This window comes from Gymnogyps californianus, chromosome 3, assembly GCF_018139145.2.
Source record: "Gymnogyps californianus isolate 813 chromosome 3, ASM1813914v2, whole genome shotgun sequence".
Taxonomy (NCBI): domain Eukaryota; kingdom Metazoa; phylum Chordata; class Aves; order Accipitriformes; family Cathartidae; genus Gymnogyps; species Gymnogyps californianus.
In genome coordinates, this window is record NC_059473.1 from 51,512,319 (window position 1) to 51,538,325 (window position 26,007).

At 38.0% G+C, this 26,007-nt stretch overlaps 1 protein-coding gene across 1 annotated transcript in view; it reads right to left on the bottom strand.

Moving 5' to 3' along the window:
- The window catches only part of PACRG (parkin coregulated), a 260,326-nt gene extending 257,111 nt beyond the window's left edge, over positions 1-3,215 (bottom strand). Inside the window, exons 1-2 of the mRNA XM_050894568.1 lie at positions 3,167-3,215; positions 2,661-2,849 (exon numbers count right to left, since the gene is read on the bottom strand). Of these exons, the coding sequence (XP_050750525.1) occupies positions 2,661-2,807 (147 nt within the window). The 5' untranslated portion in view covers positions 2,808-2,849; positions 3,167-3,215. The remainder of the gene's footprint in view (positions 1-2,660; positions 2,850-3,166) is intronic.
- Between the last annotated feature and the right edge of the window lie 22,792 nt (positions 3,216-26,007).

Below are 26,007 nucleotides of genomic sequence, written 5' to 3' on the forward strand. Positions count from 1 at the left end.
CTTGCTCTTAATCTAAACTGCTATATGAATTCACAGTTTTGGAATAACATAAAACAAAACACTTTCTTCAGTTCAGGAACAATTTTTTTGGTGAATATTTATTAAGTAATGTATTTCAGTAAGTAAATATTAGATTTAGCCAGAGCTGAAAAAAGTCTTGAATATTGTATGTACTTAATTTCTGTACTTGCTACCAGCTATGAAAGCACACTCGGGAAGAAAACTTTATCCAGCAACTTTCATGAAAAAGAGCTTAGTAAAACACTCTTTGCACAAGCAACATCAAAGAATTCTGGAACCTTTACTACAATATTTACAGTCATATATGCGTAATGGTAATCTGTTAGACTCTATGCTAAGAGTTTAAGACTCACTGCATGCTTGCACCAAAGGCTATTAATCTGTACCTAGTTGTTTGACCTGGTCATGCTGAACACGTTGCTGACAACCCTGTGCCTTGTCATGCTGTTAACAAAAAGAATTAACATGTCTTAACTTGCTTGCTGTGCTTTCAACCCTCCAGTCAACTCCTAAGCCTTCCATGAGAACTTCATCAATGATGTCAACCTCTGACAAGCGAGTACTTAATAAATCTGAAGATCCATTTAACCAGTTTTTGGAAAAGAGAAAAGGGACACCCACTTCTGCACAGACAGAGTAGCAGTGAGATTTTCCTTAGTCTATCCTGATATTTTGCACACTGACTGGAAATTATTCCAGTGGCTGCCTGTCCTCACTCGGAGCTTTTGCAAAACACAGCCCTGGCACTACGAATCTTCCAGGACCTCTAACAGTTTCACTGCTTCCTACCCAGTTATGAGCAGAACCTGTGGAGCAGGTCGGAACACTGTTAACCCTACCTCTGACAGGGTGCTGAGGGGGCAGGCATTGGGGCAGGCAGGCAGGGCAGCAACAAAACAGGTTGCCTGGAGAGGCCAGGGAGCCTCTGACGTTGGAAGGTTTCACAGCTTAGCTACGAAAACCCATGATTGACCTCATGCAGTGTTAGTGACAGGCCCACTTCAAATGGGAAGTTGGGTTAGATGATCTCCAGAGGTCCACGCCAAAAAAACATCATTTCTGTGATTCAATGAGTAGCTCCAAAGGCAGCAGATTTACCTGTTTGCTGTTGCTTAATGACAGTACCACATGATTTAACATTCTCTTAATGTTTAGGAACTTAGAATTGCAGCCATAAAAGTTAAAACTCTATAAATATTTAAAAGAAAACTTAAATTCTGATTAAACTCATAGCTACTTATGTTCACAAGTCAAAGCTCCTTTTTTAGAAGTAAATATATATTTCTCAAACTACACTGAAACTGCTGATTCTTCTAGACAAAATCAAGTGTCTTTTACATATCAAGGTGTAAACAAATATGTGCAAATATCCATGAGTTGAATTTTGTCCAGAGAAGAGGAAACGTCTTTTAAAAATTAATCCTTAAACTTGCTGAAGTGTTATAGTCTATTCCACACATGTCTAGAATTAAAAACAAACAAACCAAACAAACCAAACTATCTTTAAAACAAAGGGTTTTTTTGGTTGTTTTCGCCTTGTATTTTTCCCACTAAGGTGAAACAAGTTTTAGTTTTACTAATAAGGAGAAAGTTTTTAATGTACACAATTTCTACTTCATTTAAAATTTGTTTAAAGATGGACTTGTTTGGGTTTTTAAGTGGATGCTCTTACAGATAACAAGTCCAGAGAGACCGCTCCAGGAAGACTGTTTCAGCAAAACAACGGAAATAAATAATGTATTTCATAACTGTTGGCAGAAGAATATATAGAATTAAAAAAACCTTGAGAACACAAGACTTTGCTAACACCTTGAACTGTGTTCAAATAAAGAAAAATACAATTCAAGAGTTTAAGCACAGATGTGTGCTCATATTAGCTCATCCACTTACATGTTGAACATTTGCATTCTGTACTAGCTGAAGCTTTTTTGATTCCTAAAATCTGACAAAAGTAGACAAATAAAACAATATAAAGCAATTTGAAAGGCCTTTATCCTAGTATTTTCACTCACATACCTCTAAATTCATTAGAAATTGGGACTGCTACTGAAAGTGAAGCTTGCTGGATCAACTCCTCTTTGTCTTTAAAGGATGAGTTGGAGAACTAAAGTTTGTTTCCAGTTTAGTATTCTCCTATAGTGTGTGGAAGCTTTTTATTACTTTTCAAGCTTATTTTTTTTAAAATGAATGTATTTTTCATATCTTTGCCATCTTATCTGACATTCACATCAAATTTATACCACACTGCGCCAGTATATGAAAACACTTTCAAATAATACTACAGTATCATTTGACAGCATTTTGCTAAATGTGAGGTAGTAAGCCTTGCACACAATTCTGTAGGCTGACAGTTTAATAGAACATGCATTGCCAATACAAAACAATACAGAAAAATTGTGGCACCAAAGCAATACGCTTGGAGGCGAAGCACCACAATTTCTACAGGCACAGACAGTTACCTTATGATAATACTTCTGTAAAGCCTGAAGGTAATTTCAGCAACCAGCAAACTCCACATAAAGTTTTAGCAACTCACACACCTTCCTGACATGCTTTATTCCCAGCTCTCACTTGCTATGCTTCCTGGACATGTGAAAGTAAAATAATGAATATCACCTCTATACTAGCAGCAAACATACCACAGTGTTTTTCATCATGGCTTTAACAGTGAATCCGTCGGAGACCTGCTGCTTGCTTTTCTTCACGTGCCCCAGTGGCTCCTGCTGCTGGGAGCATCTGTCACCTGCGGGCTTTGAGGGGCTTGAGCCCACTTTCTCCACTACCATCTCCCCACTAGCGTCCGCGATGGACAAGAAGCGGAATACAGACTGGAAAAAGCAAACAAACATCAACGCCCCGCCCCCAGTAAGTTAGAAAACGCAGTAGGTCTACCTCTCTTCCCTTCTCAACCAGCGACCCCCCCCCCCCCCCCCGCGCCTTCCCTGCCCCTGACAGGCCTCCTCACCTGCCCCTCGTTCCTCGCCCCCCCCAGCCCCCTTCTGCATCCCAGCTCGTCCCCCTCCTCCCCACCGCGCCCGCTCCTCGGTCCCCAGCCCTCCATCACCACCTGCTCTTCTTGCCCCCTCCGGGGCCTTGCCCACCCCGCCCGCCCGTCGCCCCCCCGCCGGCTCTCGCCCTGCCTCACCTCCTACGCCACCCGCGAGGGTCCCTCAGCAGGGTCCGTTGGGGGCGGGGCGGGCACTGGCCGCCGCCGGCGCTAGCACGCGTCCCCGGCCTCGCGCCCGTCTCTAGGCAACGCGTCAACACGGGGGTCACGTGCGCGGGGGGAGCACGAGGTTGACCAAAGGCACCCCAACGGCAGCCCCTCCCCCCGCGCAGCCCGCAGCCCAGCACACCGAAAACCGGGCAGGCGCCGCGCCGCTCGACGGAAATTAACAGAGAGTAATTAACACGGGGGGACGGGGGGGGAAGGCGGTCACGTGAGGAGAGCTGGGAGGTGTGAAGAGGCGAGAACTACGTTACCCAGGGGGCCCCGCGCTCCCCCACCGAGGCGCATGCGCAGTACGCCACCAGCTGGCTCCGCGGCTCGCGCCGGCGGACTCGCAGTCGCGCGGCGCGCAGGGCGGCAGGGGAGTGCTCGAGCGGCGGGTGCGGCCGGCACGCGTGCGCGCGCGCGCCTCCCTTCCCTTCCCCTTCCCCTTCCCCTTCCCTCCCCCGCCGCCGCCATGATAGGTGAGTGAGCGCGTCAGGGAGGGAGCGAGCCCGGATGCAGATCCGCCCTTTCCTGCCCGTCCCTCTGCTGCTGCCGCCGCCACTGGCGCATCGGCCCCGGGGGGCGGCTTGGTCTCCCTCGGTCCCCCTCGGTCCCCGTAGGCACGTCAGCCCGCGCCGCCTCCCCTGGTGCCTCGGCGGGGCGGGGCGCCTCGGACCCCGCTACGGAGGGTGGCGGGTGCCCGCGGGGATGAGCCGGCACTGCGCGGCGCCCGGTGGCCGCGGTTCCAGGGGGGCCGGGCCGGAGCAGGGGGCGCCGGCTGGGCTGTGCCTTCACCTCCTTCTTGCCTTCGTTACTGCGCTTCTGGTTGAAGCACTTCGTGTACTTGGCGGGGCCGTGCAGAGGACTCGGGGGTCAAAGTGCTGAGGGCTCAGTGCCCTCCTTCTTTACCACTCTGGTGGGGGATGACCCAGCAACGGCCAGCTAGGGCTTGTGATTGAGGTCATTTTAAAATTATTTTTTATTTCACCTCAGTATATCGATAGTAAATATTGTTGGGCAAGGTTTGTGTGATATGTGACCTTTTTTGGCCTTGCCTAGTATATATACATGTTATTGGTCTGGCATGGTACTCGCTGGTGGTGATCTGAAAAAGAAGCAACTTAGGCCTAATCATGTTGGGAGTTTGGCCATGTGGTCCTTGAATTGGCTTCTGTACCCATCTAGTGCTGGTATGACACGTGAATAGGTTGTTTCAGTAGCGGGTTTTCTTCTGTTACTGTAAGATTAATCCATACCTGGGGAGTCCCACAAATTACAGAATCTGTTTTGTAGTTCTTGCCTCTCATCACACATTTCATCTTGCTTTCACTTTCTCAATTTTGTGAATTATTTAAAGTAAAAGCTATAAAATGTAGTAGATGCACTTGTATTTTAACAATTCCTTGCCTTCCTCAAGCTTGCTGTTTCATCTTCAGTGTAGGTGTCATAGTTGCTGTCTACGTAAGACCTGATCAAGTTGAAAAGCATGCAGGTTGTTGTCAAAATATTTATTGTTTTTAAATTAAACATCTCAAAAGTGTCCAAGAATCCTATGGGTCTTCCAACTAGACATAATTTTTTTTTAGCAGTATATGAACACGAGTATTTGGGTAATGTTCTTTTTCTTTCAGCTTTGCAAAAGCTAAAAGAAAGTTAAAAGCAGTTATTTATGTGATATTTTCAGTCTGTGTAAATATTTATGCAAATGGTCTCTTCCTAGTTTTGGGACCTTACTTACTGGGTTTTCTTGTCATTTGGACTATTTTTTTTTTTTTTATGTAGCAGAGAATATTTTAAATTAAAGGATTGGCTTAAGGAGAGCACAGAGGGTCAGATATTCCACTGTCTTTCATCTTGCAATGTTATCTCCTCTGCTGATTTGATGTCTCGCTATAGTACATAAAATACATGTGTTTACAGAACTGCAGTGTGTGTTTGTTTTTGAATGCTTTAGAAAAGTAAGTTGAGTGTACATAAGGGACTGCCCATGTGGTTATAGAGTTGATGCCTCTAGCCCTCATACTGAAATCTAAATGTTTACTTACTGCTCATTAAGATAACATTTATATGACTGTGGAATTATAATTTTATTTTCACTGTGGCAGACGGAAATGTTTGTGAATATTGATTATGAAATGTACATCCTAATTAGTTGCAATTTTATAAACGCAGCTTTACATGAGTTGCAACTTTAAATGATTTAAACCACAACCTGTTATTTTGGTGAAGGGGGAAAAAAAAAAAAGGTGAAAAAAAAACCCACTCTGAAAATACAAGAATTGTCTTCAAAGTATATGATGTAGAGACCTGGTCCAATTTCCTGCTTTCTGAAAAGTCTTCTCTAAACTCTTATGAGCTAGGAATACCATGGCAAAATTGGGGGCAGGAGGGGAAGGGTGAAATGATTTGTGTAATCTGTGCCCAGTTTTTTGACCTGATAGTTTAAAGAATTATCCTATGAAGCACATGAGATATTTTCCAAAATGTTTTACAGTTTCATATCTTTGGAAATGCTTTATGTCCTCATGAGTTCTTGTGGCAAGGAATTCTATAATATAATTGTGCAACACATGACAATGAATTCCTTTAATTGATTTTTAATTTCCTATCTCTTACTTTGTTCTTATGTCCCTTTGTTCTTGTGCTGTGAAATAGGGAGAACAAACCTGATTAACATGTTAGTGTTACTATTTTTTCTTATTCTTCTCTCTCTGTTTTTATTCTTATTTTTTGTCCAGTGAAATAAGTGAACCTTTTTATGCCATCTTCCTCTAAGTGTTTGACCATGCTCATGGTTCTTCTTTGAACTTCCCCCCGCCCCCTCATGAAATTTTTTAAGCTATTTTGCTGAGGAAGATTTTTTTCCATAGCACGTCTCATTCCAGAGGAGGTTAGACAATTGACTTGTATCACTGGCTTTTAATAGTCTTCATGTGATTTTGCATCCTGCTTGATATTACATTCTCCTGCCTTGATAGTTTTTGTTGAGTGGACAGAGATTTGTGGAGAAAGATTTGCTTATAAATGAATTTCTGAGTGCTAGCATATTACCTGGGGGAAAAAAAAAATAGTATATGCTTATTTTCAGTAAGAAGCTATTCCTTGAGGGCAGCCTTCAAAATATGTAACTGTATTTATTTTCATCTGTGTGACATCTGCATTTAGAATATCATAACAGCAAGTTAATTAGGTAACAGTCCATTTGTGTAGAAATTCCATGGACAAATTTATCTGGGAAGTCCATGGCAGCTGACACATGCATGGCATTGCACTGACTTCATGAGTGCTTCTGGAATTTTAATTCTTGAATATATCTTTAAAAGTATTTATCAAGGTAAATGGTAAAGGCGGCTATTGCTTTTATAAATACTTTTAGAAGATTGTTCTGTAGTGTATGTCACTTTTAAGTGAAGTTGCCAGAATGGTTCCTCAGCGGTCCTTTCACTTATGTGTATATTGCTTTTTTTAAAGTTACAGTTTATTTATACTACTTGCTGATGGGGTGTTCAGTTAACTTCAGGAAACTTCTCTATAGAAACCTAATTTTATTTTAATAATGAGAAATACTTAATTATAAATGGAGTGTTTCAGTTAGTGTTTTTCATTTTGACTAGAGAATACTATATGTGTATATTCTGACTGATGCAAGATAGGAATCCTTGCATAAATTACTGACCATTGGGGAGCCAAATTCGTGCTGCTTTCCATATTTCTAATAGCGATGCAAGTTAAATGATCTTAATATCTGCTGCTTGAAGGACCTGTGTTGTACTTCATTGTCTTCTGTCAGCCAGTTCTCAAAGGAGTTTACTGTAGATGAAAGCATTTCGGTGGACAACTTCTGTACTACCATTTACCTTAAGCTTACGAGACTTCATGTTGTATTTGCAGATTTGTGTCTTTTTTTGTCACTTTGCTTCCTATACCCCATTTTTTTCTGCATTCACATTTTCTTAGTGGCTTTGTTGTGCTTCAGTGAAAGCACAGTGGAAATGCCTGTCTGTTGCAGCTAGTTCAAAGCTTTTCAGCAGTGTAGGTAGTGAAATTTAGGAAGCATGAGTTTTAACAATAAGTTGTGTCCAATGGAGAGAAAAGGGGTCAGCCTAGAGGCCTGATGAGCACTAGCTGGAGTTGCCACCACCTGCCGTCTCTGTCTTTCTTGTAATGCTGGGCTGGTTAGGTGCCTTGAGAGCACATTTTCAGGGTTTGTAGCTGACGTGGCGGTAGGGTCTGCTGGTGACTCCTTGCAGTTGCATTTTCCTTGGTCAACAGTACTGTTGCTTGGACACAAAGTGGTGATTGAGATCAACCTTACTAGGGCTGTTTTGCAGCCTCCAGTAGTTGGGTGCCCTAAACAACACTAACCGTGCTGATGTCTAGAGCTTACTCTGTCATGTGGTCAAGAACCAAGCAAAAATCTTGGTTAAAATCTTAACCAAACCTGAGGTTTTGGCAGAAAATAATATTTGATTACTTATTGTAAATTCTGTCCTAATAGTGGCTCCAAGGTGCCTGTGCCAGAATTAATAAGGTATGAATACTTGCACACTTTTGCCTTATGTTTCAATTGTTTTAACATACCTTTTTGGACTATACTTACATGTATGTAAGTTCTCAAACAGCTTAACTGTATCATATTTTTGACTTAACATACAGAGAGTAGCCCCAGGCAGAGTATGCTTAGATTTTCAGGTAGCAGCAGAAAGCCCCTGGAGTTGTGCATAGAGAGCACAAGTTTCAAGCAGCACTAGCTTTATAGTAGGGTGAAAGACCTATGTTTAGATCAATGAATTGAAGGTTAAGACTGGTACTTGTGGTATGAGTATGATACTTTACATTTGACATTTAGACTTGGCAAAAAGTTGGAAATTATGTTCTGTTGGGAAAAAACCAATAATTTGCTCAGCCATTTGTCCAGAAGTTTTCACAAAATTGTTTCACAGATTCTTAAAGCTTTTTTTTATCTATTTCAGTATTTGGAAGATAACATTTTCTTAGCATTTTTGATACAGGTGACATTGGTAGAATACTAGATTGCATTTTTCTACCTTGGTCAGAGCAGAAAAAATGTTTATACTGAAGATCTCAACATTAGGTCTTCATTTTTTAGTTTTTGTTTTTAAATACAGCCTTATCTGTATGGCAATGTTATACAATTTTAGTCTGTTTTTTTTTTTTTTTAAATTGGCTGAACTCTGTAAGGTCTGATAAATAAACTCAGTACAACGTCCATGTGGATGCATTGCACTGTGCTTGTCTGTTATCATGAGTGTCATAGTTCTGCTGCTTCACAAGGAGCTGTTGGTAGTGCTCTGTTGAAATGTTGGAGAGCTTTTGTGAGGACACATAAAGAATATAGAACAGGGCCTGAAGTATTTATGAAATGTATTCCACAATGAGTTTGTAGCCAGCTTACGTACAACTTCTTGTTATTTTAGAATGGTTACTGATGATAATTTTAAGGCCAATTGTTTTCTACCACTAAAATGAGAGATAGAAATCAATGTTAACTAATGATGTAGTCATGGAGTAAAAGACAGGAGGAAATGGAGAGGGGGTTATATTTCAATATGTGTTTAGAAGCGGAGCGTAGTTGTTCTTGTAAGCCAGGAACTAATGGAATCGATAACGTATTTTGTAATGAAGATTTTACATATTAAATACGTATTGGTTGACTTAAATAATTAGCTATTCATTGATTAATTTTCAGTAAAGTTTTTTAATTAGCAATTACAGAAAATTCTTAGAGGTAATTTACTTTAGAAAGAAAAAATATAGGTAATAACAATAGGGATTGTGGTCTGCTTGGTATAGTTGTGGATTTTGTTTATTATTTATTTCCTTTAAAGGAGAAAGTAAAGGTGGTCACCTAAATATGAGGTTTTAATCAAGCTGAGGGCTGCGTATTTTTAAGTACGTACTGAAAGATATCAGTTGACCTCCTAGCATTCCAATTTCCTGTTTGCGCTTCTTCCGTATTGATATCAGCGTCAGGAAGATGAATTGGTCAGGAAGTGTAATACACTGGTGTTATTTTGAAGATGATACAAGATAGTCTTTGTGGGTTGAGAAGAACTGGACAAAAACTTCCCAGAGTCTTCTGTACCTAAGTTAATTTGATAAAAGAAGTTTTTCAGTAGCAAAAATTACAGCTCTATAATTTGATGCAGCATTGCTAATTTCTATCCTGTTTAAGAAGTTTAAGATTGTAACAGGGAATGTGACTTCATGAACTAGTCACAGACTATCATAAACAGCAAGTAACCCTTTTTGCAGCTGTTTAGCAGCGTACAGCTTTTATGTTGGTACCTTGTCACAATAATGTTGCCCTTTTATGAATAAAAATAATCAAATTACTGTTTCACTGTTTGTTATGTTAAGCAAGTACTATTGAAATCAGTAAATACTTGTGTTAAAATTTGGAAGAAGAGACAAGGCTAACATGGTCTAATGTTACTTGATATATTATTCTTACTAGTTTCTTACTGTGGGAAGCTAACAGTTCTGTAACTTCAATAGTTTTCCAGGTTTTTTTTTCTTTTTAGATGGCAGGATTAAGTAAGCTTCTTAAAGGTTTAATTAAGAGGCAAAATAAGTCCAGTGGAAATTCAGTATATTGTTGGTTCCCCAACTTTTTTTCCCCCAAAAAACCCTAACAATTTTAAAATTAGACTATGGAAATATATTTTCAAACAAGGAAAAAAACCCATTGCTCAGCAAAGTACACCATTGATAAACAGCTCCTTCAAATGCTTCTATTTTATGTCTTGGAGGAAAAAAACCCAACAACAAATTGTGGATTCAGCATATGAATATATCTGTTTCATAAGGAGTTGTTCAGGCATTTAAGCATTTGTAGCACCGCAGTACCAGAGAGTTTTATAAACACAGAATAACAACCCCCAACCCCCCCACCCCACCCACCCCCGTACCTGTACTAAATGCATAGGTATAACAGAGGAGATGGATGAAGGTTAATATGTACACTCAAAACATGGGCTAATATGAGGCTTTGTTTTCATATTAAAAATTATGCTACAGCAGTGCTGTCTTTAGGTATTGCTGCTTCTCTTGCTGTACACTACTCATTCCTGCCCTTACACTGGCAAACTAGTCTTTCAGCTGCAGCAGAGCAGCCATCTGTTCAGGCACACTGTGAAGTCAAAAAATAATCCAGAAGAAATAGTTTCTTTTTAATCTGGATCATTTTCCTGAGTTGGTTCACAGTGTGGTGATGTGAAAGTTATGTGGGTATAACTAAAGGGACATCCCTTAACCCTGTTTCGTTGCTTGACCCCTTAAATTGCTGAGTCACATACAAACGGTGGTGTTGTGTAGTGCAGCTGATTGCTACCTAAAGAATATTTTGGTGCCTTCCCTTCCACCTTACTACCCAGCCATGTGTTCTTTCAGCTGACATTGATATTCATTTGACTCCAGTGTGAGCTAGTTAAGTGACGTGGGTTGTCAAAACCCCCGCTTACTTAGGGGCATGGGAGGTTTTTGTTTTCTTTTGTTTTGTTTTTCATTTAATACCGTACATCTGCTTACCGTTGGATCAGCTGAGAACCAGCGCTGGTGCAAGGGAAGTGACAACCCGCAGTAGGATTGGCTGAGCTATTTCTTAGTCAACAACATTGGCAATAACGTCACCTTCCTGAAAACCTGTTATTGAGTTTTCAATAGGTATTCCAGAAAAAAAAGATTAAAACTGAATTTGAAGGAAGATATTGAGGCAGCTTTGTGGAATTTTTCAGGAAATATCTCCCAAAGAACATGGGAGAAGGCCCCAATCTATTTTAAAAATGTAGAAGATGGGCTCTAGATAGTTAACATTGGCAGGTCAGCATTTCTGTAGTGGATGAGAGATGAAGGTGGTAGTAGAGACAGGTTGTGAAGGGCTTTGACAGTAAAATATGATTCATACAGCAGTAATCAAGTTAAGGGAGAATGGGAGCCTGGGTGAAAGCTTTAGCTATCTGGATGACCGATCACTCCTCTGTGTTGCACTCTTTTTCAGTGTGTTGGTAATCTTTACTTTCTGCATAAATATTTCTATTTCTCATTGTTATGAAAATAACCTTGAGGAAGCAAAATGAGAATAAACTCTTTCCGAATTTCCCTGAATGCATTCAGACTGGAAAATAATGGTGCCAGCTTAGCAACTAAAGGAAAAGTATTTTGGGAATTGTCTACTTACATATTTTGATGATCTCGTGCTGCGATTTTGGGTTTCTTTATTTGTTGTTGTCATCTTGGTGTTCTGTTTCAGTTTAGGTAATGCTATGGATAGTTCCACTAGAATACGTACTTTTCACTGGAATAATAGCTTGAGTTGTAGATCACTATTACACTTACTTCATGAACATGTGGAATAATCTTTCCAATGGTTAATTTGATTAAACAAAACCTAAATCTCAGAATATCAAAGACTACTCACATTTCATATGCATGACCTGTTTTGCTGGGGTTGTTTTGAGCCTTTTTTCCTTCTGCTAGGATAACTGTATTGTACTGTATGTACAGAACTGCATCATGAAACATTGTGTTTTACTGAATTTATATTTTGTTGATTATTTTCCTACAAAATGCTTTGTTATGACTTTATCAGCAAGGTTTTACAAAGTTAGTATCATATGAAATATGTTATCTTCAAAAGACATCTGGTTTCTGTTAGATATATGTGAGCATTCTGGATTTCTTTGTTTCCTTGAGGGATGGGAAGACTTTTTGCTTGGATTTCTTTTTGAAAGAAAAGTAGCAAGGGGGGAGGAAAGTGGTTTTTTGGGTTGTTTTTTTTGTTTGTTTGTTTGGTTGGTTGGTTTTTTTAAATGGCCACAGAATGACAGTATTGTAATATCAAGACACGTTAGGACCTAATTAAGCGTGGATGTTCTGATGTAGTTTTCTGAGTCTTTCAGATAGGACCCTACAGATAGAGTATCGATCTGGCAGTTTCTTAAAATTATTTCCCATTGCCAAAATCCTCATCCTTTTCTGTATTTTTTGGTTACCTAGTGATCTATCTGTAAAGAGAATGGTGAGTGGATATATATGTATGTATGTTAATTTAAGATCTGACTCTGTATTTTGCTAAATTCTTGTTGTGATAGGGTTGTGTGACTTCTGATCTAGCTGAATCAGTCATGAAAAAGTTTTACTACCATTTCTTTTTCCCTTGCTCCTCCCTCCCATTCTCTGCTGCCATCTGTGCATCCTGCCTCATTCCTCTCACTGACCGTAATACTAATTTGACTGTTGAACTAATTCAACTTGCTATTGTAGCAAAAAAACTGTCCATTTTTGGTGGATATCATCCTCAGAGAAGGGCCCAGTGAACACCAAAGTTGGCTCAAGATAAGTGGAAAATGCAGGAGAAGATAGCAAAAATGGGACTAAATAATTTTAGCAGGGTGCTTTTTGATCTGTTTAGTCCTTCTTGTGCATCTTCACCCTCAGTTGTTGCAGAGTATGCTCAGCTCCTGCTGACACTGGGAACATATCCAGAGCTGACAAAGGATTTCACAGTCCTTTGGACAAAAGGCGTTAAAAAGGAGAAGATTATATTTAAATTCCCATCTTCTTTTTCTGAGTGACAAAGAAAGATAAACTGAAAACAACTTTTGTAGCAGGAAGGATAAATTCTTGCATATGTGATGTGTAAATATAGTATCAGTTGCCAAAACACTTGGTCCAGCATATCTGTGAGATGAGAATAAGAATTTCAGATTCCACTTATTCCCAGAAACAATTAGGAAAAGGCCTATGCTAACAAAATATGGAAATTTAAAAAATATTTTGGAACGCATAACAGCAAATGATACTGCTTAAGAGTCCCTGCCAAAGTAATGTATGCTTCTTTTGTAAATACATTGAAAGCCAAAGACATTATTGGATTCTGTTTTGATAACACTGCCTCAAGAGGTGGAGTAGCTTTCTTAATTGGAAACATATATGTCTCCATTTACTGAAATAAATATATAGACTAGTGTACGCTGTATCATGGAACCGTCAGTTGCGTAAGTGGTCAGGCCACAGAAGCAAACAATACTTAGAATGGTGCAGGTTTTTCAAGTTACTATATTTAGTAGAAGCCCAAGGGAGAGTAAAACCATTAGTGGGAACTTTGTTACTTTGCCAAACAGGTTTATGTAAAAGAGATACAATTAATTCTTTTCAATCAATTTTATTATTTAATGTTGGGGGGTTTTTGTGATGCACTGTGTATAAGTATTGTTGGACTGAAAATCAACTTCTAACACGAAATGTAGCCCGTGATGTATGAAGTTTTCCATTAAAAGAAGAAAAAATTGAAATGTTAGAAATGTGCAGCTATATACCCAGAATTCACAGAATGCCACTACAAAGGTTGGTTTGGAGATAATTAGCAGGCAAACTTTAATTATATAGTTGTCAATTATTTCACAATACATGATTTCTCCCTTCTGAACTACAGTGTGTGGCATCTTGCAAATGTTTGCTTTTTATCAGAACTTCATAATCATTAAGTAACTAAATTTTAGTGTGGTAAATTATGTTCTTTAAAATGTGTATTTCAACAATTTCTCAGTTTCCAAATTTTGTACCTTAGGCCTCTCCCAGTCCCATTGTATTTTGATCAGTGCAAAAGGAGTGGAAAGATGGATGACCTTACAAAATAAGGATAAAAATCCATCAGATGTATTTGACATAGAAAAATCCATCAGTACCCTCCTGTCTGTTTTATTCCTGAGGCTGGACAAGATGGAGAAAGAATTAGTTCATTGCTGTGCACTTGCTGAGGCAGACTGAAGCCTGCCTGATTGTACTAAACCGGCTTTTAAGCTGTAACTCTTATGTTGTATCACTTTTCTCAGTAAGCGTGTTCATGTCTACATTAGTATTGTTAAAGTTTGACCCCAGAAAAATTGTAGCACAAAAGTTGTTCTTTGAGGTGTATGAAAAGAACTGTGAGAGATTTGCCATGTTATTACAAAATCTCTGTTAAAATGACAAGAGACAAGAGGAATCATTTAAGTTCTTCAGCCATTAGTCAAATATTAAATTTGAGTTCAGCGATCTTAAGGGTAGAAATTAATGAACAATTAATTGTGAGACTGGCTTTTATTTCATGCCCTTGAGCAATTTGTACAGTGGTAGCTGGTATTTGTGCTGGTAAATATGCATCTCCTCTGAAGAAGGCAGTCTGATTAATGAATTCTCATTAATTCAGCCAAAAGATTGCAGTAAATAGCTTGTTACAATTATGATGCATTAAGTACACAGTAGCTTTATGTAGGACATTTCAGTGATGTCTTTTTTACAGTGGCTACATGCCTATCATGGGTAAGCCACAAAATCTTCAGCAATTCCTTCTAAATATGTCACAATGTCTTCCAAAAGAAGTGGCATTGTAAATGATATGCTTCAGAGAAATTAACCATGTCAACTGTTTTCCTGCTTTGTTATCTCTAAGCAGTTAGAGTAAATTTTTACAGCAAAAGCTCTCTCTTGGACTTTGGAACCATTTGAGGCCGTCTGCAGAAATCAATACCTCTATTCATGCTAACAGTCTCAATGGAGGAAGGTTTTTAACCTCTGACTCTAAAACTGTTTTAAACTTTTCATCCCCTCTGATGACCTCTGAAATTGTGGTATTATATGCCATTATTTTCTTGGGGCGGGGGGGGGGGGGGGGGGGGGAACAATGACGACACACACGCATCTAAAAAGAATGGTGGGCCATTGCCCATTAAACATCTCCAAAATAAGTTATCTGGATCCTGCATACAGTTTTTAACCCACACCTCTCAGCTTTATTCCAGTTAGGATTGTTAAGGAAGACTGATGATTTTCTATACTCAGCTGGTTTGAGCTGTTGAAGTGATGAAAGGAAGCTGGTTATCAAATGAATGTTCTTGAGGAGTGCCTTGCCATTAATGTCTTCCCTTTTTAACCCTGATTTTGGAAATCTGACTAATGAGATTGTGTGTTTATTTTCTGTGTATGTCAAAAGTTCTTTTGTTATGTATTATCTGTCCTTATAGCATAGATCTTTTGGTAAGAAAACAAAAAAAATATTTTTACATGCTTTGTTTTATTCCATGCTTTTGGAAATTCTTCTGACATTCTCTTATGATTTGAGGTCACAGTTTGTCTTTGCCTCCAAGCTCTAAGCCTAAACCCCTCTACTGAGAGTGCATGCAATCCTGACGTGAGTATAGGAAGAAAAGCATTCAGAAGTTGATTTGATTTATTGTTTAAGAGCTTCAGAAGCTGGTAAAGATGAATGAAGATACTAATTGAGGAAAGAGCTTGTCATTCCATAGCAGTTTAAAGGACAGCAAGGTTATAATATATTCATGTGTAGGAAATGAAAGTGCAGCTTTTTAGAGAGCAGTTGCCATCAAAAGGTGTTGGTTGTGCTGTGTTATTTGTGAAGGTGGTATGAACAATACATTTGTTACCACAAGAGTCAGACATCCTCATTCGCTTCAGTTTATCTGTGAAAACTTGTCCATGTGATTACAAATGTCTGAAATTTTTTTGGTGTGCTACATAAAACAGTAGGCTTACATACTAAGCTTGCTTATGATGACATAGATGAGCACTGAAGCAAATTCATTTACATTTGTAAATTATTTGATATATAAAAACCACAAACAAACAAAAAAAGCAAACTTGTCTTTCCAGAAACAAGATATGCTTGGTTTTGTTCATCACTGTTGTGATGACAAATGTGAGTGGTGTTTTCTTAAAAGTGTAAAGCTTTTCTGCATGATGACATAGTTCCACTACTTCCTTTTCTTTGTTTTTCCAATGTTTTCCTGTTGTTTGTGCTGCTGTTTTCTACGTCTTTTGTTTAGCATTTCTAAATATTTTGCTCAGTGGTGAATTTCCCCTCTTAGTTCATGGATTCTTTTTTTTCCTAGTAAATTTAGACAATAGAACTGTCTTGTGTCAGATCTAATATATCAGATTTAATAACTTTCAGTGTATAGAGCTAAGGATATTTAGTTAACTTCAAAAGAGTAAGAATCACAAACTGAAATATCTGGGCTTTTCAAGACTACTGTGTGAGCTATTTCTCTAAGGCACCCTTTCCATCAGTGGAAACATTAGCACTGATTGAATTTTTCCCTTCAAAATTCAGGGAACAATGTTCAGCTGCTTTTGGTCTCAGTAATTTTCTGTGTGTTTTTTCCTTTTTCTAAATATGCCAATCCTGTAACTTTCTGGTCATGTGCTTTGAGGTCGTGGAAAAAGTATTTTCTATTTTCTTCATTGGTGTTAAATAAAGGGATTGTGGATGATGGAAACGAAAGTGGTTCATATTGGACATCATATTAATCTCTGGCATATGGTTTTCCTTTCAATTTTAATTTTTTTTGATGAGCTGAAATATTTTTGGTACATTTCTGTTTGCATTTCTTCCCTTTTCTGGTACAGTGTCCTCTGTGGAATACTCTCAGTGGAAACATATGTTCAGAACTTCAAAGTAATTACACTATTACTAAAAGCTTCATAATCAGATTACTGAAACTAAATGTTGAAAAAAATTGATTTTCCTTTATCCAATCATATCAATTTCATTCCAGTCTGCTTTCTGACCGATTGAAGAAACATGGCAGGACAAAGTCAAAGCCTGTTTAGTATGTGTAAGTTTGGTATAGACCAGTTCCTGAAGAAGAAAAGGGAGCTTAGAGCAGTTTTTAGTCTGAGAGCGCAAGATTAAAAAAAAAAAAAAAGTATTGCCCATTTTAACGGTAAATTTTTAGTTGTAAATATCTCTACTTGGCAAACTGGATGGGGATAACTGAAGCACGAGCTTGTCTCTGTATGATAATTGACCCTCTTTCTCAGAAGTAGTGGGCTCAGTATATATCTAAGCTGCTTTGTTTACAAAATATTGCCTTTATTACCTTTTTTCTTCCTGTAAGAATAAATTTGTTGTTGTGATCAAATGGTTGTAGCCTATGTTGAAAAAGCCGTTTATTGCCAGGAACAGTTTTCAGGGTCTACAGTCTAAGATATTGATTAAAAAATTAAAAAAATTAGGGAAAACAAACCTTTCATTTTGCTCTAGCATAATTAGGGCACAAGACTTCAAAAATTCTTAGTCAGATTTACAAGAAGATGTCAAGAACAGGATCTTACCTGATCCTACCTAATCTCCCTTCTTTTGTAGCTCATCTGGAAAATATGGGGTCTTTTAAGAATGAGATGTTGTCTTAATGGTCTTGAACAAAAAGACTGTGTCTGTTACGGTCTTACCAGGCCCTGGGTGTAGCAGTCTGTTGACATGCTACGTACTTTTTCTTCAAGCTGTATGAAGCTACAGGCTGACCTTCGAGTTGAGTATTTTGACTTACGTCACATAATTTTAAGGTATTTTATTGATACTAATTCTGCTACTGTATGAGATCTAGCTTTAGCCTGGTGTGTGCTTTATGTAAGTAGGTGGAGTTCTGAGGCAGATAAATTCTAAAATTGCTTAATGATTAATATTTTGAATTTTTAAATTTTGTGGGTGGTTTTTTTCATAGTTGACTTTTCATTCCGCTTGCCCTCATTGTACACGATAAAATAGCAGATGAAGCTGAAAAGTTTCTTTTACAGTGCTTTTAACAATTTCCATTAGAATTCTCTCGTTGGAAGCAAATATCCCATCTGGTTTACTCTTTTAACACAGCAAAACTCCTTAGTGAGCTGTGTGGCGGAGCCTGGCTGAATTCCACACAATGAGGCTCTTGGCCCTAAGCAAGATGAGCACAATCTGCTTCCCATGAAGAGTTTTTTCATTTGCTTCTTTGTTGCATTATGTTTACATTTTATGCCTTCCTGTCTTAGAATAGCTGCTTTCCTGCTGTTCTCCCTTCTTTTTTTTTTTTTTTTTTCAGTACAGGTGAAATGAAAATGCATTACAGCCTTATGAAAGTACCAAGCGCTGCTCTGAAATAACATTAAAATTCAAATTTTTAAAGTATAGTGTGGTGCTTTGGCCACATCAATCTCATAAAGCATCTGAAGCTTAGGGGAGGCACTTCAGGAGCCATTTCTGTTGCCTTACTTGTTCTGCGAATACATACAACACTTGAGTAACCTGTACTAAGATCAATGGGAGTCACACAGCTGATCCCAGCGCTGCTCTGAAAGTTTACCTGTGCTGTCTGAATTCGGCTAACTGCTTCAATCTGTAACTTTATTCTCCCATTTGTACCTGAGAATTATTGAGAGTTATATATATTTAACACAAGTTGATTTTACTGTGGTGTGCATGCAGCTGTGCTTAGGTGTTACGAAACCGCACCTCTGAATTAATCTCTGGATTAAATTTACTATTTTTTGTTATTAATATGAAGATAAAAATAATTGCACATTTAAAAAGTAAGCATCAGATACTTCAAAATTGTATTTAACACCATACAGTTAATCTAACATTACATCGAATCAGTGAACACCTGTTGTATGTTCATGTACTTACCCTTTTGCAGAGATTTTCGGTTCTTAGCCAGGTAGTATCCTGACCAAAGGACATGTAACTTGCATTAAAGTGAGCAGGCTGTTTTGTGACACTAGCTTCATAAAATTATGTCACGAACACATTTAGGATTGGATTTTTTTCTTCTCACTTGTGTGGGGTTTTACATTCACAATGCCAAGTAATACTCAAATACTAGTAAATAACTCTTGTTTATGATATTACTTGTATTCAGTGACAGACTTGAAATGTTTCTCATGATGCACTCCACTTCTGAAAGCCTGGCATTTCCCTACTTTGATCTGACAGTGACAATAGTTCCAACATGTGTTTTCCATTCCTGATTTTTCAATATTAAGAAATCAGCATTTCTCTTTGATGTAAGTAAAATCGAAAAAATTAAGCACTCTCCGTGGGTAATAGAGGAACTATTGCTATAATTCTGGTAAGGAGCTAAGACATCCTTGTGTATCACTATGTGGAATGAGTATTCAGTATCAATTCCCATTTAATTTCAAATGTGTTATTTTAAAACTGTTCATATAATCAGTTTCCTGAACTAAGAGAAAGCAGACAGCCAGCTGTAAACCAATTTAGGATGCAATTGCCACACACAAAAAAGTCAGATAGTTGATTTCATGTGAATACAGCTTTTGAAATCTTATTTCATTTCTAGACATGAATATGATTAGCCCTTTGTCCTCAAAGGGCTGTGTGCACAGGGAGAATTTTGATTTTCTTTGCCATTTGTGCAAACGTGGGGGTTAAGATACAAAATCAAATGTTTGTTTTCTTTGTTCTTTTTATCTACATGAAACTTGTGCATATCTACTTGCTGCGTATCATTACTAGAGAATCAGACTTTGTTAACTCAACAGTGATGGCATAGTTAAATAAGACAATGCTAATTTCTTCAGAAGAAAAGTTTGGGTCACTTTTATTGGTTCCCAGCTGGATTTAGACGTCAACTATCTTAGGAGAAATAAGTGCCTTTTGGGAAGGCTTGTCAACTGTTTTGACCATGAGGCAGTAATGAAATTCTGTTTGTCCTTGGGATTTATGTCAGAAAAAACAACCTTCCTGGGCTAATACATTACTGAACAGGGAGTGAACAAGAAACACCAGGGAATAAGTACTGTGTAGATGACACAGAATCAGTACCCAAAAGCCTGACCCTCCTTGTTTTCTCTAACATAATCAGAACTGATTAATCTAAAATTTGCCTTTACAAGTATGTAGATAATGTGTCCGTGGAATGATGATACAGGTAATAAAGACAGTCTCCTTTCTTCTTGTATGTCAAAAGTGTAGCAGTAAAACACTTAGTCCCACGCACCTCTGAGGCTTTTCCCTTTTAGCCTTTATATGTGCTGGACACTGACTGCAAGTTACAGCAAGCCACTCACTAATGCCTTCTTTCTTAATACCAGATTTTCAAATACTGTAACTACTTCTCCAAAAAGTCAGACCCAAGCATTTGAAAATTACAATGATAGATGAGGAAGACCAGACCAAAGCCTCTTTAAGCCTAGAGGTGGGGATGAGTTGAAACTGCTTGCTGGAGGTGAAAAGCGGGAGGGAAGAATTTTTATTCTCTAAGTGCTGCTGCTAAACGTGGAGTTTTCCTGATTCGTACTTCTGTGTGGTGGAATACAGAGAACTTGGGAAGGAGAGTTCTACCCTTATCCTCCTCTTAGGTGGAGGTGGTGACCTGTTTTCCTTCCTGGTGCTTTCCAGCTTTCCCTTCACTCACAACCATTCAGACCACTTTGATAGTGATATTATTTAGAAAAATAAACGTTTGTCTTCCTGCTTTTTCCTATGAACAGTACCCTTCCACAGGCCATGTGGCCATTTTGGCTGTTCTTTCCCCTTATTTGAATGAAGTGGTGATGGTCTGGGTGAGTTTGAGCTTCATGTGGAGACTTACCAGGATCTGACATGTTACATAAAATTAGCGCTGTTGAGCTTTTTGAGTTCTCAAAGGTGTGTATCTACCAGATTTTTGTGTAAGTGATGACTCTGCCATCTTTTGTGGCAGCGTAGGAGTATAGCTTCTTATGAGAGTAACCTCATACAAAGAGTTATAATTCATGCGTGGCAGACAGGTCTCAGTTTTTGCTTTTGAACCTAATGTCATTTGGAGTTCTGCATTTTGCTATCTGTGAAGTCCAGCTTTTTTCTAAAAATCTCATGTTAAAAAATTTTAAAGTATTTCTGGAACTCAATACATGACCAAGGAGGTGTGGTCTCTTATGCTGTATGAAGGACATACAGTATTGATGACATGTACTTGGGATTTTTGTCTGTTTCTCAAACTGTCCTAGGTAAAAAAATTCTCAATAAGTATTTCAGTAATACGTGCTTCTGAAATTCAGTATTTTAAGTTATTAGTTAAAAGTTTAAAAGTATCTACTTTTCCTTTTTTCTTTAAATTAAGGCTTTTCCTGTTTTTTACCCTTCCTTGGAGAATTAAATTGTCCAAATGCGTACGAGTACAACACTCTTGAGAAATGACAAGTGATACCGATTTGTCTTTCTCACTCCTTCAAGCAGAACATCCTTAATTTTTTTTTTTCATTCCTATCTACAGGTGTGGGCAAGATAGGAGAGTATTGAATATTCTAAGTGTTTGCCTTCAAAGCCCAGGAGATAAGCTTTGTACCAAAAGAACAACAACAACAACAAAATCAGATCTCAATGACAAGTATTTATATTAAACTGTCTTTCCCCTCCCCCCTCCATAAATATGAACACACATAGATGTGGATTGTCATAAAGCTGGGCATACATACAGTTCTTTTCATGCTTTGGATTAGGTTTTTGTCCTAGCCAACTGGGTCCAAGGACATCTTTCTTCATTTCCTTCTTAACACCTGTGTAAAAGATGGCATAAAGCCTACATTAAGTAACATTATTGCTCATACAAGTTAAATCCGGCGTTAGTGTAGTAGCAGATTAAAAAAGTGTATTTGTGAGGGGAAGAGGCAGTTAAAACACTAACAGTGTTTTCTCATGTTACTTAAAAGAATCAATGATGGATTTCTAATTTTCATATGACTAAAAGTTTTTAGAACATAGGTCATTATTTTACTTGGAGAGCAGACTAAGCTTTTGAAGTGGACTTGCTTTCCTTCTACACCAGTGTCCTGGTTTCGGCTAGGACAGAGTTAATTTTCTTCCTAGTAGCTGGTATAGTGCTGTGTTTTGGATTTAGTAGAATTAACTAACTATGTAAGTATAAATCTGTTTTTTCCATGGTGTTTTACTGATGCATCAAAGCTAGTTTTGCCCCATTGAGTAAATTACAAAAATGTAGTTTGGGTGTCTAATCCCTACCTTAATATGCTTATACTGAATGCCATTTTTTTCTCAATCCTTCCATCTAATTAGTGTCATGTGCATTGTAGTCAAATATGTTAGTAATACATGACATAATTCTGTATGAGCCAGCTATTCCGTGACCATGAAGAATGAAGTCTTGTGTTCTTTCTTTATGTATAATATTTGGTGTCGGTTGTAACTGCTTTAGTAGTAGATATTTTTTACTATAGTAAAAAGTGTTCCAATTCCAAATCATAATATTTTTGCATCATAGATATGTTTAATGGGATATACTTTGTTTAATCCTTAATTGAAGTAAAGTATTCTTGTTAAAGGGGTCTATTTCAGAGTAATAAGAGCATGAATACCTTTGCAGTATAGCTAAATGTGTGGAAATTTAACACTTCAAATCTGTGGAAAAGCCAAATTTCAGTAGATAGAAGGAATTTTGTTGGGTTTAGTGATCTATTAAATTAATATCAGCTTTTAGAAAGGGGCTTAGAATGCTGGATTTAGCTTGAAAATTGTAAGTATTGAAATTCTTTCGGGCTTTCAGCGTCCCTGGATTCATGGTAGGCTTCTTCTCATTTTGATGGTAACACAGTTTATCAGACTTTCCCTGTTAAGTTGTTTCAGTAAGAATGATGCCCTAAGAGTGATGCTCTGGTAGTGAACTAAGGAAGTCGCCATGAATTATTAATAACAAGCCAAGTTTAATGTGGTTTTATGGCCCCTGAAGGAGCTGGAATAGTGTACTCCGTAAAACCATTCAGTTCACCTGATCTTGACAAATTGGAAGCATCAAAAACATACTCCTACTTGTTAACACTAAAGGGGGGAAAAGGTGGCTTGGGAATGCATCAATATTTAGCCTTCTTGTAGAATTTGAAAAGGATAATGGTGAACAGTGTTCCATAAATAACTGTCTCCTATCTTTGTGTTTTAATGCAGTCAGCTAATACTTTTCTGTGAAGTTAAACTTTATGGCTTCATTTCTATTTCACTGAAAAAGAAAATGGCAAGTTTGTGATACTGCATCTATTGTTTATGCTGATAATATGCTACAAGTTAAAAATGTTCCCTGTAGCAATATAGTAGGTAACAAAAAATGCCAATTATTTTAAAAACCAGTATTGTCTTAATAAATCAACCAAGCTAAAATTGTTTTGTAAGTACATTGGGAATTCCAGAATTGGTGAAATATACGAAATTTGTTGCTGACTTTTTAAAGATCTAATAATGAATGCTTGTCTCTAGAATATTACTTTTGAAATGACTGTTCAAAATGAGATTCATCGTATCTTTATTAATATTTGGCAATATGTCCATCTTTCTCAATTATGTTTATTTTTATTCATTTGTCACTTAACTACTTATTTTAAAAGCATAATGATCTTTAATATCCAACCTGAATTTGGCTAGTTTACCACTGGTCACCAAAAAGTATAACTGAAGAGCTTGTGTATTCAGTACTATCTTTCTTTTAGCGTATGCAGCCACACCTGCAGTGGAGATGGTACTGGGCAGTAACCATCCTAGCAGTGCAAGTTTGTACAAATTCTGTTTAGTTTCCTCATAAGAAGCAGAATGTTTCACTTTATGTGCATTAGTTGATGTTACTTGTAATGGTTGTTGACTGTAAATCATCATTCTTACAGTTATGCTGGGAAGAAAATTGTGATTTTACTGCAGCAGCTCTCTTCTTAAGCTACTTAGATTTTGATAATTTAGGACGGAGTAGTTTATACATCTTTTCAGAGTGAGCAGTTATTTCATCAGCCTTGCTGGGATTTCTGTTCTGTTTTTATAGTATAATACAGCTTCTGGTTCTCAAAAGCTATATTAATTTTCTGTCCAAATTACTCCTCTGTTTACAAACATACTGAAACTTCTCTTCTAAGACATAAATCAACAGTAGTTCAAACAGAGGAAAAGCACTCATTTAAAAAAAAAAGTTGCCCTTCATGTATTAGTGGGGCACCTTAGTGTTGCCATCTTGGGCACTTTATAGGCTTTTCTTTTCACTGTACTAAAATTTTCTTTCAGTAAAGTGATATATGAAATATTTCTATACAATTCCACTTTTGTATTTTCAACATGTTCTTTTTACAAGTTGCTGTCTGGCTTAGTTTGAATTTGTTTTTAGGTTGAGTAAATTCTAATGTAATTCATTTGTTATTACAAAGTGTTGTAATAACTTGCAAAATAGCTGTAGAGCTTAAGACTCCCCAACTGCTTTCATTACTGTTGACTTGTCTAATTGTAGCTAACTACATGCCAGACCATTTCAGTGCAAAATAACTTAAATTTGCTGTTTTCTCCAGCTGGGGTTTTAGATTCCTCTTCAGGCTCTGACAGATGAGATCTGGCCAACCTTACTGTGGCACTTCAGAGGTTACTGCATGCAACAGTCAACAATGTACTTCTGCCAGAGGCTGCTGCCCTCAAGCATAGTCAGCAGAACAAGGAGCATGTTGAGAGGCTCTCCTCAGCTGCTCCAGTCCACGGTTGGGCATCACCCAGAGGATTATCTCCTCTGAGTTCGAGTGGTCTGTCCTGATGTGCAGGAAATGAGGCATGGGTTAACAAGGAGCTCCTGGTAAAACACTAAAATACAAAGGAAGTATGCAAGAGCTGGAAACAGGGGCAGGTGACCCAGGAGGAATAGAGACACTATCCAAACATGCAAGGACGGGGTTAGGAAAACAGAAGCCTAACTGGAGTTGAATCTGGCCAGGGATATGAAGGGCAAAAAGAAGGGATTCTGCAGGTGTATCAACTGTAGAAGGAAGTCTAGGGGAAAGTAGGGCACAAAAATACATCCCTCTGCCAACCGTTGTGTAGTGTTGATGTTCAGCAGAGAGTAACTAAATAGCTGCAGGAAAGTAGTGTTAAGCTGTAGCTGTGTGCTCAATAAATGCAAATCATATCTCTTATCCAAGCAACTAATTTTATATTTCTCTGCACCAAAAGGAGTACCTTAGAAACAGTCACTTCATTGATTTATTCCTTTCCTTTTTCCCCTCTTCCACCCTCTCCTCCGCACACTGCCTTTATTGAGAGGAGTATAGGTACACTGTTAATTTGGAAACTTTTTTGAAAAAATGGTCTTCATAAAAATAATGATGAAAACCTGCAATAGCACCTAGCATGGTGAACTTTAGAAGATATTGGAATGCATTTCCATCTCTTGAAGGTTAGAAAATTTTGCATCTTTCTTCCATGTATGATTGTTGTCTTCTGCCATTTGCTATAGAGAAGAAAGGACAGTTTTGAAGCACCTGAGTAGTGTTAAACAAAATGTATTTTTATATTCTATGGCCTATTATGAAAACACTTTTGTATATGAAAAGTACCTCTGGAGATGAGGTATTATACTCGATGAGATAATTCGTAATTATTAAACTAAACCAAGAGTTGTTACATACATCTGTTTGTGATATGAAGGGATATTTCAGGTTGACTTGCCGTTACAAGCCTGATTTCCTAGAGTAAAACTTTTTATTCCACTCTTATGTGATGGGGAATTTTATCCTAGTAAAGGCAGTTTTGATAATTTAGTCTTTGTATAAATAAATCCCATTCAGCAACTGGCAGCTAACTAGAAACAATATTAGTTTTGTTTTACCAATAGCATTAGTTAGGTAAAAGGAGAACAGAATTTAAGAAACTTCGTGCACAGTAAGAGTTATTTCCCTGTTGTAGCAGAAAACTGTGTTACTTAAGCTTCAGCTGTTTAGATTCTTTGAAATTCAGAGTCTGAGATTTCAGTAAAAACAGTAAAAGTTGGTTTGGAGATAATATGTTAGACTGAACTAAAATAGTTGTAAAACTGGCACACATTCATCTCTGCTGCCCTTCTAAGGAGGCAGGTAGCTTCTGGCCGAAGGTGAGGCACGCAGAGGTGGGCAGTAATGTTTCAACTCTCCCATCTAAGTGTTATGGGACTAATAATAAAAGTATTTTTCTGAGTTGATGGCAGCAGAGA